Below are 16026 nucleotides of genomic sequence, written 5' to 3' on the forward strand. Positions count from 1 at the left end.
GTGACTTTGGGCCAATCACCAGGAGACTGGGAGTTCGAATTCTGCCTTAGGTCTGAAACCCAACTGAGTGGTTTGGGGCGAATCACGACGGTGACTTCTAGCCCCATCTTTGGCATAAAAGCCAGCTGGGTGACTTTGGGCCAGTCAGTCTGAGTCCGACCCACCTCACAGGGTTGTTGTTGTCGGGAGAAAAGGAAGAGGAAGGAATATTAGGTGTTTTAAGTCAATTATAAAAATAATAAAGGCATAATTTAAAAAAATATCTATCTTATCTATCTAAATTGACTCCCCCCTACCTTTCTTCCTTGGGCAGGCGATTTCCATCGAATTGAGGAGAAGCGCAAACGGACCCTGGGCACTTTTAAGAACTTCGTACAGAAAACACCTTTTGCAGGTAAAAAGGTGGCAAAGTTTAAAGAAACAACGGGAGACGGAGAAGGGGGGCAGCCCCATTTGAAAGAGTTATCCTGAGAAGTGGTGGGGAAGAGTCCCTTTGATTTAGTTGGGACTGAGCAGCTGAGCAGGGCCTCCTTCAGGGGCTTTGGACTACAATGCCCATCAACTCAGGCCTGGTCTAGTATGTCAGGCAAATAAAGTCCCATTAAAACGGATTGGGACTTTTGAGGAGATGCGATGACCTTCCTTGTTTCAGGACTAATGTGGTCAAAAGGCTGTTATTCGGTTAAAATAAAGATTTGGAACACGGGTGCCCAACCTTGGCGACCGTTAAGACTTGTGGACTTCAACTCCCAGAATTCCCCAGCCAGCGGAGTGATTTAGGGCCAATCAACGGGTGGGGGGGGGGAAATGTTGGTGCTGGCTAGGGAATTCTGGGAATTGAAGTCCATGAATCTTAACAGTGGCTAAAGCTGGATGCCCCTGGTTTAGAAACAGCTAAAAATGGAAGCCTTGAAGAATTCCACATGTTTGCACTTTCAGCTCAAAACAAATCACAAATCTAGAAGACTTCCAAGGTCCCTTCCAGCTTTATTGTTAATGTTAACGTATGTTATAATAATAATAATAACAACAGAGTTGGAAGGGACCTTGGAGGTCTTCTAGTCCAACCCCCTGCTCAGGCAGGAAACCCTACACCATGTTACGTTGTTCTATTCTGTTATTTCTTTTCTATTCAAAGGAACAGTGTTTTTTTTTAAAAAAAAAAAAACCTCAATTTTTCTTCGAAACAACCAGAATTGCTCTTTGAAATGTTGTTGTTGTTAGTTGCAAAGTCGTGTCCGACTCATCGCGACCCCATGGACCACCTTCCTCCAGGCCTTCCTGTCCTCTACCATCCTCTGGAGTCCATTGAAGCTCACGGCGACTGCTTCAGTGACTCCATCCAGCCATCTCCTTCTCTGTCGTCCCCTTCTTCTTCTTTTGCCCTCCATCGTTCCCAGCATTCTTCTCTTCTCCTTCTCATTGAGTGGCCAAAGTATTTCAGTTTCTTCTTCAGGATCTGGCCTTCTAAAGAGCAGTCAGGGTTGATCTCCTCTAGGACTGACTTGTTTGTTCGCCTTGCAGTCCAAGGGACTCGCAGGAGTCTTCTCCAGCACCAGAGTTCAAAGGCCTTCATCCTTTGGCGCTCAGCCTTCCTTCTGGTCCAACTTTCACAGCCATCCATTGCAACTAGACTCTCTGAAATAACAAGTCTTTTTTTTTAAAAAAAAGTGGGCATTTCTGAAGCTGACGTTCATGGTTACCTGTTGTTTACCTTCCTCAACAGTCGGAACCACAGAAGCGCAATCTCCACGCCGCATTGCCGTTCCGAAACATGGAGTCCCCCGCCCTAACACCAGCGGTAAGTCCTTCCCAAATATTTTGGGATGCTGCTGAGAGAGACGGCTGGAAGGATTTTGGCCGAAGTAATGCAACTGTACAAAGAGAATATTCATAATTCAGGAGATGGAACTGTGGGGTCCTTGGTTGTTTTCTTGCAGATGTTTCATGACCCGACTAGCTTAACAGCATTATTTATTTTTATTTATTTAGAAAATGTACGTATTTAGCGCAAGAAGAAGCAAGCCCCACTCCCTTTTAAGCAGTGAGAACAAATTAACCGGTGGAACGGCTTGCCTCCAGAAGTTGTAAATGCTCCATCAGTGGAGGTTTTTAAGAAGAGATTTGGACAGCCATTGGTCCAAAATGCCATAGAGCCATGATGGCGAACCTATGGCATGTGAGCTCAGCTGATTTTCGGGCCTTCTGACTCACCAGAAGTAGGGAAACAGGCTGTTTCCGGCCTTTAGAGGACCCGGGGGTGGTGGTGGTGGTGGTGAAAAAGGCCTGTTTTTCGTTCTTCCCCAGGCTCCAGAGCCTTTCTAGGAGCCTGGGGAGGGTGAAAATGGCCTTCCTCACCCGCCTGGAGGCCCTCCGGAGGCCAGAAACAGGCCTTCCGGTCCCACCGGAAGTCAGCAAACGAGCTATTTCCGGCCTCCAGAAGGTCTCGTCGGGGGAGTGGGGAAGGCCATTTTCGCCCTCCCCAGGCTCCTAGAAAAGGCTCTTGAGGGTGAAAAACGGGCCCACCATGCCGTCACATGCCAGAAGCGGGGGGAGCGCAGGGGGTCATGTGTGAATTATGGGTGTGAGCATACACGCAACACCCCCTCTCACAACTCTCCCCGCTTTTGGCATGCTATGGCAAAAAGGTTAGCCCTCATCTGCTATCGGGTCTCTTGTTTGAGCAGCAGGTTGGGCTAGAAGACCTCCAAGGTCCCTTCCAACTCCGTTATTCTGTATTCTCTTTCTTTTTCTCTCCCTCTTTCTCTCCCCAGTTCTCTTTTCCTGCTGGGGGAGGAAAGAAAGACACAAATGGGCCTCGTTTCCTAGCCTGGCTCTTTTCTCTGATTAAGGTCACACTGATCAACGTTCAGCCATTGCTCATGCAAGGCGCTGAAACTCTTTAACCGGTCACAAATTTTGGAGAAAGCCTCTTTTTGGTTTGGCCACGGCCCTGTTTCTTTATTAAGCCATGCTTTGCTTCTCCGGAACACGGTGGCTCAGTGGCTAAGACTCTGAGCTTGTCAATCGAAAGGTCGGCAGTTCAGCGGTTCGAATCCCTACTGCTGCCGCGTAATGAATGAGCTCCTGTGACTTGTCCCAGCTTCTGCCAACCTAGCAGTTCGAAAGCCCATAAAAAATGCAAGTAGAAAAACAGGGACCACCTTTGGTGGGAAGGGAACAGCGTTTTCTGTGCGCCTTTGGCGTTGAGTCATGCTGGCCACATGACCACGGAGACGTCTTCAGACAGAGCTGGCTCTTCGGCTTCGAAACGGAGATGAGCACCGCCTCCTAGAGTCGGCAATGACTAGCACGTATGTGCGAGGGAAACCTTTACCTTGTTACTTGCTTCTCCTTCCAGCCGTGCCAGGTTTTCTGGGAGCATCCAGCCACTCGCCTATGCGCCCAATTCAGAAGCCGCAAGTCATGGCTCAGCCGCCTGCCGGCTTCTTCGTTGGGTCCAGCCACCCTACCCCGTCGCAGCATCCCATGGCCGCAGCCTCCAACTTCAGCACCGTCAACATGGAGGATTTGTCGTGCCTGGGCGTCTCCTCGCAGGCGCCGCCTTCCTCCATGGACACCGAAACCAGCATCGCCGACGCCTTCCTGCACCTCCACTTTGAAGGGGATCCCTTGGGGGGCCTTTTGGATGACGCTCCCTATAGCAGCCTGGATAGCATCAACACCACCGAGTTCCGGCAGCTCCTCAACGAAGGGGCCGGCCCCGCCCCGCTGCCGGATACCCAGGGGACACTGATGACCTACCCGGAATCGATCACTCGCTTGGTCAGCCAGCGGAGGGCGGGAGGGGAGCCCGGCGGCAACGGGGACGGCGGAGGCCCCGCCCATTCAACCAACAACAGCTTCCTCAACGGCCTTTTGGGGACCCTTCCCGCCGAGGACAGCTTTTCGTCCATGGTTGACCTGGATTTGAACTCGCTTCTCAACTCGTAAGGATTCCCGGCGGGTCCGAGACTCGCAGCTCGCTCTTCAGGCTACGGGTGCTTCGGGCTCTATTTGGGGAAACGTGGCAGGGAGGGGGCAGCCATCAAAACAGGATTGGGGGTGGGCTTGGCCTCTGCAGATTGGACGGGATGTTCTGTCCCCCCCCCCTCCAAAAAAAACCCCATTTCCTCTTCAGGGAGCTGACAGTACGAAGATGGGAAGGGAGCGTGACGTGCCTTTGCGTGTTTTTCCGCCTTCCAGTTTAGCAGAGGCTCTTCCGACTTGGCGATCAAAATGCAAAGTTGTTTTTTTTTTTTTAACTTTTAAAAAAAGTTCTCGGTGGTGGTTCTTTTTTTTAAAAAAAAAAAAAGCCTCAAATTTCCCAGAGTTCCAAGACGTTTTTTTTCAAATACTGTTTAAAGTTTGAGAACAAAATAAGATACCGCTTTGTCGTCGCCAGCCTCGCCTTTTTTTTCCTAACTCAGCTGGCCCAAGTTGTCCCACTTTTTTAAAAAAAAAAAAGAAAAAAGAATTGCAGGATTCCCTTGCCTTTCACAAAGCGGCCATCAGCTACGGGTAGTCAAGTTCGTTTTAGTGACCAAAGTTGCAACGACACTGAAAAACAATGTCACTTGGGATCGTTTCTCCACACTTAACGACCGTTGTGGCAATCCCCAGGATCACGTGACCAAAAATTCAAATGCTTGGCAACCGACTCGTATTTACGACGGTTCACAGTGTCCCAGGGTCACGTGATGCCCTTTTGCGACCTCCTGACAAATGAAGACCACCTGACTCGGTGGCTAAGACGCCGAGCTCGTCGATCAGAAAGGTCGGCAGTTCGGCGGTTCGAATCCCTAGTCCAGGTCTCCTGCGTCAGCGGGGGGTTGGACTAGATGACCTCCAAGGTCCCTCCAACTCCGTTACCGTTACTGTCAATGGCGGAGCCAGATTGACTTAACAAGCTGTGGCAAGAAAGGCCGTAAAATGGGACACAAAACCTCACTTCACGTCAGGTTTCACTTAACCACAGAAGCTTCGCTCTGCTCCATTGTGGTCGTAACTTGAGGATTACCCCATATGGGACTGACGAAATGCCCGTTTTATATATATATATATATTTTGGCAAGGCACAGAAATGTTTTATCAGGGGCACCTTTTGTGTATAAAGACTCGTTTTTGGTGTCTTATAAAACGCTGTAGCAGCTTTTCCGACTTGCCAGGTTTAAATGCTGGAATCTTCCCCCACCAAGTGGGATAAAACTTTTTTTAAAAAAGAAAAACACATTAAATTAATGGTTTTTAAAAAACCCAAAGGCACGAGATCGGTTCCACCAGAAAATGGCTCTTTTTGGGGCTCTGCAACTTGTGTGCTGTGGAGCAGGGGTCTCCAACCTTGGCAACTTTTAAGACCCGTGGACTTCAACTCCCAGAATTCCTCAGCCAGCTTTTCTGGGAGTTGGAGTCCACAGGTCTTAAAGTTGCCAAATTTGGAGACCCCTGCTGTGGAGCAAGCCTGTGTGCTCTTGTGTGTGTGTTATTTAGGTCAGCCACAAAACTAGACCAGAAAGGGAAGAATTCGGAAGTTGAGTCAAGTCTTCAGTATCTTTCAACTGGCTCAGACACAATTAAGAAAAATTAAAAGGGACTTCATGCACTGGCTTTGTAGAAGGAAAGCAAGGTTCGCCTAATTATGTATCTACTGGTTGGGCGAAACACAACACCCAAAGCCACGAGCAAAAATAATCTGAAGCGTATCAGGGGGTCGTGTGTTGAATGCAACTGACATTCCGCAAAAAAAGGGATTTAGCAGCTTTTTTTTCCTGCTTGCCTTCTGCTTTCTGGCTTGAGGGGAGGGGGGGAAATCCGATTAAGAGAGTTGGAAAATTAAATCAGCTTAGAGGCCAGATGGAGAGTAACCACGATGCCTTAAGTTGTGGGCTTCTGATGGGGTCCCGCATCTCAGTCCCGCAGGGTGCAAAATAAATAAATAAATAAAGGGGAGTTGTTGTCGCAACCTTGCTGCCTTCATTCTGTTTTGAACTATGCAACGTTGTTTTTTTTTATTAAAAAAAAAAGGGAGTGGATGTTTAAAACGTAGTTAACCTGCTGTTACTTTTGCAATGCGTTTCTTTGCTTTGAACGTAAATTGAACATACTTATTTTGCCTTCTCCTCACTGTAGCAGGTTCTTCTAATAAACTAAAGGCTCAGCGTTCATATGTAGTAAGGTGTGTGATTCGGCTGAGTGGGTTACCCCAAAGTTTTACAGGTACTTCTTGGCTTGTGACCGTTCAGAATTACAAGAACGGGGGAATGGGAGGGGGGAGAAGTGACTTATGACTTGTTTTTCACACTTACGACCGTTACATCATCCCCCCCCATGGTCATGTGATCAAAATTGAGACAACGGCAACTGGCCTGTATTGATGGTGGTTGCAGGATGCAGGGATCCTGTGATCACCTTTTTGTGACCTTCTGACAAGCAAAGTCAATGGGGAATCCAGTGTCACTTAACTGGGTTACAACTGCAGCAGTTCATTAAACAATTGTGACAAGAAAGATGTCCTCTACCTGTATGCTTGGCCTTCAAACTCCCAGAAGCCTGCTGGTTGGTTAGGAGATTCTGGGAGTTGAAGCACACCCATCTTAAAGCATGCTGGCTGGGGGATTCTGGGAGTTTTAGTCCACCCATTTTAAAGCATGCTGGCTGGGGGATTCTGGGAGTTGAAGCACACCCATCTTAAAGCATGCTGGCTGGGGAATTCTGGGAGTTGAAGCACACCCATCTTAAAGCATGCTGGCTGGGGGATTCTGGGAGTTTTAGTCCACCCATCTTAAAACATGCTGGCTGGGGAATTCTGGGAGTTGAAGCACACCCATTTTAAAGCATGCTGGCTGGGGGATTCTGGGAGTTGAAGCACACCCATCTTAAAGCATGCTGGCTGGGGGATTCTGGGAGTTTTAGTCCACCCATCTTAAAGCATGCTGGCTGGGGAATTCTGGGAGTTTTAGTCCACCCATCTTAAAGCAGGTTTGCTGGGGGATTCTGGGAGTTTTAGTCCACCCATCTTAAAACATGCTGGCTGGGGGATTCTGGGAGTTGAAGTACACCCATCTTAAAGCAGGTTTGCTGGGGGATTCTGGGAGTTTTAGTCCACCCATCTTAAAGCAGGTTTGCTGGGGGATTCTGGAGTTTTAGTCCACCCATCTTAAAACATGCTGGCTAGGGAATTCTGGGAGTTGAAGTACACCCATCTTAAAGCAGGCTGGCTGGGGGATTCTAGGAGTTTTAGTCCACCCATCTTAAAGCAGGCTGGCTGGGGGATTCCGGGAGTTTTAGTCCACCCATCTTAAAGCATGCTGGCTGGGGAATTCTGGGAGTTGAAGTACACCCATCTTAAAGCAGGCTGGCTGGGGGATTCTGGGAGTTTTAGTCCACCCATCTTAAAACATGCTGGCTGGGGGATTCTGGGAGTTGAAGTTCACCCCTCTTAAAAATTGCCATGTTTGCGAAAACCCTGCTCTAGAGCCACCTGCTGAATATAGCAGAGCTGCGATAGTCAAATAGACCAAATTTCCACTTCAACGTTTAGTTTGTTTACCCTCTTCAGCCCATTAAAAGCTGATAATTCAAGAAAGCTTTTATGTTCCCTCCCTGCATAACACCAGGGCCCCTGCCTTCTCTCTGCTCCTGAAACAGCCCAAGGGCACTTTCTGACACCCAAGCGTTCAGAACTTTCCCCAAACCTTTTACAATCTGGATTCACCCTCAAAGGTGCTTTTCTCGAACTTGGGGTCGTCTTTAAACTCCCCAAAAAGCAAACCCTTCAGAGAAAGAGGGAAGGTGGGGAAGAGAATGCCGTTTATTTTCAGTCTAGTTACAGGTGAATGCAGCCAAGAACCACAAAAAAATAAAAAATAAAATAAAATTCAACGACTTCTGAGCGAAAGACCGGAAAGAAAAAAATAACCGCCCTCTTTGCCTAAAGTTTCCATTTCAGGCCTCCCATCAAAACTATTTTCCTCACCCCCACCCCCAATTCCTTCTTTGATTCTGCCTTCGGGTTCTGATTATCTCCCCGCCCCCCCCCCCAAATTCCCTAGATGGGCAGACATTAAGAGACAGCAGCAAATCAAATCTTTCTACTGTTTGTGTGCCGAAAAAAAAATGGGTAGGGATTATTTGTTCGGCCCCTTTTTGCAATAAATCAAATTGCAGCACGCAGAGTTTTTAGCAGTCTAGTGGTAAATGCGGATGGCCACCCGTGTCACACACACACAAAAAAACACCTGGCTCGGCCAGAACGAAGCGCCCTGTGACGGAGGCAGAAATCCCATCGACGCAGCCCACCTGCATCGGGCAAATCTTCCTCCTCTCGAGTAAAAGAGAGTCAACACTGCACGATGAGATTTGTAGTCCCCAGCCTTGGTGCGGTTCCCTCTGCGAGTCTCGCGCGTTCAAGGAACGAGGGTTTTAAGTCACTTCGCTGTTGCTGACCTTGTTAAGGATGCGGGAGCGACGGGGGACGCATTCCAAATCGAACCGGCTTTCGTAAATGGTGGGGCACAGATGCCAACGGTTGTCACGGTAGATGCCCAGGTAGGTGTAAGCATCGGGCTTGTAAGATAAGAGGCACTTGATCCCCGTGGCCCGGATCACGGAATCGGCCAACAGCACTTCCTCTTCGTTGGTGAAGTCGTCGGTGTACACGCAGATCACGTGCTTGCGGTCCGAGTCGGGGCAGCAGGGGCTCACCTTAGCCACCCTGACACGTCCTTCGAGGACTGCCCGGGCGATGCCGCACCAAGCGTGGTCCACTTTGAAGCCGCTGTCCAGATGCATCAGCCACTTGCCGGTCAGGACACGCCGGTTAAGGGCCAGCTCCTTGATGGATTCAAAAGTCACGTGGCGCCCGCTAAGTTGTAAACGTTCCCAATCCTCTTGAAGGCCTACGACGTCGCCGGATTCCGGACAGAAGCTAGGGCCGTAGATGGCAATCCAGCCCACCGGCTCGGTGTTGCACTCCGGGTTGCCATAACGAGAGACGCGAGACGGCTGGTAAGTCTGGAGCCATTCCTCAAATTCAGCCTTGGGGGTCTTGCGGGCGTCAAAGACCACCCAGGAGTCCATGTCTGCGGCCATGGCTTCGGCAGCCAGATCCTCGCTGGCAAAACTCCCATCTTTTCCCATCTCGTCATGCTGGCTAGCCATGGTTCGGCAAGGCACCTGAGGGGGGAAATGTCAAACCAGGAAGGGATCAAGGCACTTCAGGCCACATCTGGGAGCCAAGTCGAAATTGGCACTTTCTGCAGGTCGTCCTTGACTTACAATTCGTTTAGTGACCATTCGAAGTTACAACAGCACTTCAAAAGTGTCATGACCGTTTTTCACAACTTACCACCATTGCAATATATTCATGGACATGTGATTAAAATTTAGATACTTGACAACCGACTCGTATTTATGGCATCCCGGAGTTCACATGATCGACTTTTTGAGACCTTCTGATGAGCAAAATCAATGGGGAGGCCAGCCGGATTCACTTAATAACCGTGTTACCAATTTAATCTCCGAGGATTCACTTAACAACTGTGGCAAGGAGGATCGTAAAACGGGGCAAAGCTCACTTAGCAAATGTCTCACTTAGCAACAGAAATGTTGAGCTCAATTGTGGTCATAAGTGGAGGACTACCTATATTTAACCTGGGTTTCCACAGCCCACTGTGCACTCCTATTTTAAACCAGGTTGCATCCTGAGGTCACCTTCCCCATTTGCTCCCAAGGGACAGATAATTGGAGACAATCATCTTAAAGTTGCATTCACAGCCAAGATCAATCTATAGTTGGGCCCAGTATGGAATTAGGGAGTAAGATCAGGATTTCAGTAGTTTAGAATTGCTGGGCAATCCATAAGTGTCTGTAAAACTTAAATTACAGAAAATGTAGGAGCAGCAATTTCTAGAAAGAAGAAGAAAGAGCGAGCCTTAGAGAACTAGACTTATAGGCTGGACTGATATAAGATTGGAGATCAAAAATATCAACGGGACACCTATTGGCAGAAAGCTGCTGTAAAACCTTTTGAAGGGGGTAATATTGTAGAAAAATAGATGCCATTCAAATGAATGGGCCTGAGAGTTTTAGGATATATAGATAAGCTAAGACACTGAGCTTGCCGACGGAAAGGCAGTTCAGCTGTTCGAATCCCTAGTGCTGCCGCGTAACGAGGTGACCTCCTGTGACTTCTCCCAGCTTCTGCCAAACTAGCAGTTTGAAAGCACCTAAAAATGCAAGTAGAAAAACAGGGACCACCTTTGGTGGGAAGGGTACAGCGTTCCGTGCACCTTTGGCGTTGAGTCATGCCGGCCACATGACCATGGAGATGTCTTTGGACAGCGCTGGCTCTTTGGTTTTGAAACGGAGATGAGCACCGCCCCCTAGAGTCAGGAATGACTAGCACATATGTGCGAGGGGAACCTTTATCTTTACCTTTTTAAAGTGTCTTAATTTTAATAGTAAAATACCTAAGGCTTTTCAATAATAGTAGTAATGCATAACGACTCCTAATTATAATAGGAATGACTAAATAATCCAAACAATAGTACTAGTAATGTTTAGTATCCCAATATGCTATCGTATATAGTATATAGTAGTAATCCTACTAATCTACTAATAAAAATACCCAAGGTTTTCCAACAATAATAAACAGCTAAAGCCTTCCAACAATAGTAATAATATTGAGTTTCCTAATACTAGTAGTACGTTTCGCCAAGTTTCTCAGTAATAATAGTAACAATGTTTAGTCTAGTAATGCTTAGTCTTCCTATAATAACAGTAATAATGCCTACACTCCTAAAAGTAACACCTAATATTTGGTTATATTAACGAAAATAACGTCTAAAGTCTTCTAATAATGCCAAAAGTCTCCCAATAACACTAATAATGCCTAGTCTAATAATTGTATAATTATAATAATAATAATGAGCTTAAATGGACTGGAGGAACGTTGTCCATGGGGTCGCGATGGGTCGGACACGACTTTGCAACTAACAAGAAATACTGCCTACTGCCGTTAAGTGGATCACTGCAGTTAAGTTAGTAACATGGTTGTTAAGTGAATCTGACTTCCCCATGGATTTAGCTCGTCAGAAGATTGCAAAAGGAGATCACGTGACCCCGGGACTCTGTCATCGTCGTAAATATGAATGAGTTGTCCAACATCCGAATCTTACTGCAGTGGTCATAAGTTTGAAAAACGGTCATAAGTCACTTTTTTCAGTGCCGTTGTCACCTCAAGCAGTCACTAAACAAACTGTTGTAAATCGAGGTCTACCTGTAAAATTCCCTAAAGTCTCCCAATAATAGTAAATTATTAAATACTTGATTATTATTATTATTTATTATTATTATTAGACTTTAGGCATTAGTACCATTGTTGGGAGCCTTTAGGCTATTTTACATTAACATAATGTTAATGAATTAAATACATGACGGCCCCCAACAATAGTACTAATGCGTAAAATCTAATAATAGTAAAGTATTAAATATATTATTATTATTAGATTTTAGGCATTACTACTATGTTGGAAGACTTTAGGCAATTTTACATTAATGATGTCATTGAATTAAATACATGGTCTCCCAACAATAGTACTAATGCCTAAAAACTCCTAATAATAGTAAAACATTGAATATTTATTATTAGTACTACATTGGGACACTAGGCAATTTTACATTAACTTAATGTCAATGAATTAAATACATGAGGTCTCCCAACAATAGTACTAATGCCTAAAATATAATAATAATAAAATATGTAATACTTTCATTATTATTCTTAGGAGACTTTAGGCATTAGTACTATTTTTGGGAGACCTCATGCATTTAATTCATTAACATTAAGTTAATTCACTAAATACTTTAATACATTGAACAATTATGGTCGTATTAAGGCCTCAAATCTCCCAGGCACCAGCTTGGGAACGTATTTATCAGGTCCTTTAAGAGCCTTACAAAACATGAAAATATATATATTTTTTTCTCATTTCTTGTTCCCTCAGACAAGCCCTCGCCCCCCCCACACACACCCCTTCGCTCTCTTGCAGCTTTTGGGCACGAGAAAAGTCATAGAAAAATTAAAAAAAAAACACAGCCAGAGCGGGGATATGGCACCGTCCTACCTTGCAGGGTTGTGGTTGAGGCAAAGCGGACAGGAGACTCCCACGGCTTTACGGCAAAATTACGGGATTACGACGGTCGCCATTGGTGAGGACCCATTTCTATTCACACACACACCCACCTTCTATTTTCAGGCCGGCCCACGAGTGGAGGGGAACCGAACAACCTCCCCCCCACCCCCACCTTAGCACCCCAAACCCGGCTTCGTCTTCCACAACTCGGCCTCCCGTTACCGTCGCAACAGCCCGGAGCAAATGAAAAAACGCACAGGCACACCACGGAAGCGGATGGGGGGACTGATATAGTTGTGGGACCGGAAAACCTAAGGAACGGAAGTGAGGCCTGCGCTACTTTGTCCTCTTTTTATTACTTCTAGCCTGCTGCTTTCATCATATTACTTCTATTTCCTCTAAGCATTACTTATGTTGATGCTTCTCATTATTAATTTGCATATTTAACAATTATCCACTTCGGCCGAGCATAAAAGAAGGGGAAGGAGAAGGCCCCGTCGAGCCGATCGTCGCCATTTTGGTCATCATTCTCTATGGGCGCTTGAAAGCGTCGCCCGCTCTAGGATTTGACACACCCTACCCACGCTACCCATCCATCTGTTTCCACGGGGAGAGGAGGGAGACACTTCCGTTTCACAACGGAAGTGACGGAAAAGCGGAGTTCACGATGATGCAACTGTTTCCCTACGACAGTATAGCCACTTTTAAGAAATGTGAACTTCAACTCCCAGAATTCCCTGGTCATACTTCTTAAAAGTTGCTATGATTGGAAAATGATAGGTTAAAATCTGTAAAAATTCCTTATTTCTCTGCTCTGGGCAGCCAGCAAAAGGCTATATAACGTATCTTCCTGGAAAAAATAATATGAGTAAAAATATAATTATATAAATGTAAATTGGACAATTCTATTATAACAGCACATTCTCACTACCCTAGCTTCACACAATAGTTGACTTAGTTATCAAATTACCCCATTTTCTAAAGTCACTGTATTAATTTCAATTTGAATGTGCTAAGCACCCCCAAAATATCTAACCTAGTTAAAAAATCAGCTAAGCATAATATACTGTGCAAATGTATTCCCTGGCTATTAACTGATTGAAGAGTTAATGCTGAACACTCAAATTGTAATAGAAATAGAAAAAGAAGATATCACCCGATTACATTAACGATGAAAATGATGCATGGTCTTGGATGTTTTTGAGCCATGGATGATTTCTGACCCAAAAAAACAATTGCTACCAACCTGCCTTCCATTGAGGACCTGTATACTGCACGAGTCAAAAAGAGGGCTGGGAAAATATTTACACACCCTTCACATCCTGGATATAAATTATTTCAACTCCTACCCTCAAAACGACGCTACAAAGCACTGCACACCAGAACAACTAGACACAAGAACAGTTTCTTCCTGAACGCCATCACTCTGCTAAACAAATAATTCCCTCAACACTGTCAAACTATTCACTACATCTGCACTACTATTAATCTTCTCATTGTTCCCATCGCCCATCTCCTCCCACTTATGACTGTATGACTGTAACTTTGTTGTTTGTATCCTTACGATTTACATTGATATTGTTTCCTGATTGCTTATTTGTACCCTAGGACTATCATTAAGTGTTGTACCTGATGATACTTGACGAATGTATCTTTTCTTTTTACGTACACTGAGAGCATATGCACCAAGACAAATTCCTTGTGTGTCCAATCACACTTGGCTAATAAAAAATTCTATTCTATTCTTTCAGAGTGACATGTTAATTAATATAAGTAGTCCTCAACGTACGGCCACAAATGAGCCCAAAATTTCTGCTGTTAAGTGAGACATTGTTATGTGAGTTTTGCCCCATTCTACGACCTTTTTTGCCTCAGTTGTTAAGTGAATCACTGCAGTTGATAAGTTAGTAACCTGGGTGTTAAGTGAATCCAGCTTCCCCTGCTTTTCAGAAGGTCGCAAAAAGGGATCACATGACCTCGGGATGCTGCAACCATCATAAGTATGAACCAGTTGCCAAGTGGCTGAATTTTTATCACAGGAGCATGGGGATGCTGGAAAGGTTGTAACTGTGAAAAACGGTCATAAATCACTCCAGTGCCATTTTAACTTTGAGCTGTCACTAAATGAACTGTTATAAGTCAAGGACTACCTGTGTAAACGTCTGTAAGCAAACAACATTTCACATTTTCCATGCTGGCTACAGAATTCTGGGAGTCCTCCTATATTAAAGTTGCAAGGTTGGATCAAAGCTCACACCAGCTCAAAGGATCGCAAAGACCCAACCAACGTTTGCTCCAAAACCCATGTTACTCCTTTTGTACCAAACCAACATATCCAAACCAACATATCCAAAACACCTCAAGGCAGGACAAGGAGCAACGGATGGAAACTAATCAAGGAGAGAAGCAACCTGAAACTTCCTGTCTGGTTAATTGTCCTGTCCACAGCCAGGACAATTAACCAGCGGAACAGCTTGCCACCAGAAGTTGTGGGTTTTCAACAACTGGAGGTTTTCAATTGGACAACCGTTTCTCTGAAATGGTATAGAATCTCCTGCTTGAGCAGAGGGTTGGACTAGAAGACCTCCAAGGTCCCTTCCAATTCTTTCTTATTCTGAGAAGGATGAGAAGGAGAGCAGAGGGGTTGGACTAGAAGACCTCCAAAGTCCCTTCCAACTCTTATTTGTAGGAATTTAGCACCCACCCCCCTCCTAGAAGAATGAAATATTTTAGAAAATATTTAAAAGGCAGAATATATCTCCCTGAATGAGAAATGGAGAAACATGTTTTAAAGACAAAGCAGCTTCCTGACTCCCCCCCCCCACCTTTGTCAATGGGCCATTAAAGCCTCAGCTAAGCTCACTCATCTCCCCCCACCTTTGTCAACCATCATCTGCATCATAATAGAACCCATCTCGCAACTGAAACTCACCACATGGCACCTGGGAAGATTACATCAGCCAGCAAGGCTAGCTAAGACCCCCCACCCCCTGGGAATCTGACAACCAATCAGGGTACTCTTCCTGTGCCCCAGAAAGTTCAAAGCTCAGAAAAAGCATAAAACCAGGGAGCACACAGGATCTCAGCCCTTTTCTGTTCAGGATCTCAAGCCATGTGATCCTGGCCACCATTAAACCATCTTTCCAAGCAGCCTCCATGTTTCCAGTGTCTTTTGTCCCCACTTGGAACTGAACCCAGATGGATATTTCTTCCAACATATTATTCTGAGAATGGAGGAGGACAAGGAGAGCAGAGGGGTTGGACTAGACGACCTCCAAGGCCCCTTCCAACTCTTTATTACTCTGAGGAGAAGGAGGGGTTGGACTAGAAGACCTCCAAGGCCCCTTCCAACTCTTTATTACTCTGAGGAGAAGGAGGGGTTGGACTAGAAGACCTCCAAGGACCCCTTCCAACTCTTTATTACTCTGAGGAGAAGGAGGGGTTGGACTAGAAGACCTCCAAGGACCCCTTCCAACTCTTATTACTCTGAGGAGAAGGAGGGGTTGGACTAGAAGACCTCCAAGGACCCCTTCCAACTCTTTATTACTCTGAGGAGAAGGAGGGGTTGGACTAGAAGACCTCCAAGGACCCCTTCCAACTCTTTATTACTCTGAGGAGAAGGAGGGGTTGGACTAGAAGACCTCCAAGGACCCCTTCCAACTCTTGTCATTCTGTCATCTGGACTAATGCAAGGCCAGGTTTTTCCAGGCGCTTGCTCCCCAGGCCGTCTGCACATGCTTAGAGGAGGCATTCCATTCTCCCTCCCCCCCCCATCCTTCGCCTGCAGAGGAAGGGGGGGGGAATGGCGTGGCGCCCCCTCCCCTCCCCTCCCCTCCGGGGGCCGCCTTCCTGCGTAGGGAGAGAACTGGGCGGCGCTAGGACCGCGCGGAGG

The 16026-nt window shown here is 46.2% G+C and overlaps 2 protein-coding genes across 2 annotated transcripts in view; one reads left to right on the forward strand and one right to left on the reverse strand.

Annotated features, from left to right (window-relative positions):
* Window positions 1-6162, forward strand: part of RELA (RELA proto-oncogene, NF-kB subunit) — a 29288-nt gene extending 23126 nt beyond the window's left edge. The window contains exons 9-11 of the mRNA XM_058160267.1: window positions 314-394; window positions 1727-1801; window positions 3362-6162. Coding sequence (XP_058016250.1) covers window positions 314-394; window positions 1727-1801; window positions 3362-3954 — 749 coding nt within the window. The 3' untranslated portion in view covers window positions 3955-6162. The remainder of the gene's footprint in view (window positions 1-313; window positions 395-1726; window positions 1802-3361) is intronic.
* A 1874-nt stretch (window positions 6163-8036) lies between these two features.
* Window positions 8037-12383, reverse strand: C17H11orf68 (chromosome 17 C11orf68 homolog). Its single transcript, XM_058160280.1, has 2 exons — window positions 12126-12383; window positions 8037-9174 (listed from the first exon to the last, which is right to left on the reverse strand). Exon 2 carries the CDS (start codon window positions 9157-9159, stop codon window positions 8422-8424), a length of 738 nt encoding a protein of 245 aa, XP_058016263.1. The 5' UTR covers window positions 9160-9174; window positions 12126-12383; the 3' UTR covers window positions 8037-8421.
* Window positions 12384-16026: the final 3643 nt, after the last annotated feature.

The sequence above is a fragment of the Ahaetulla prasina genome, chromosome 17 (genome assembly GCF_028640845.1).
Source record: "Ahaetulla prasina isolate Xishuangbanna chromosome 17, ASM2864084v1, whole genome shotgun sequence".
NCBI classification, from domain to species: Eukaryota; Metazoa; Chordata; class Lepidosauria; order Squamata; family Colubridae; genus Ahaetulla; species Ahaetulla prasina.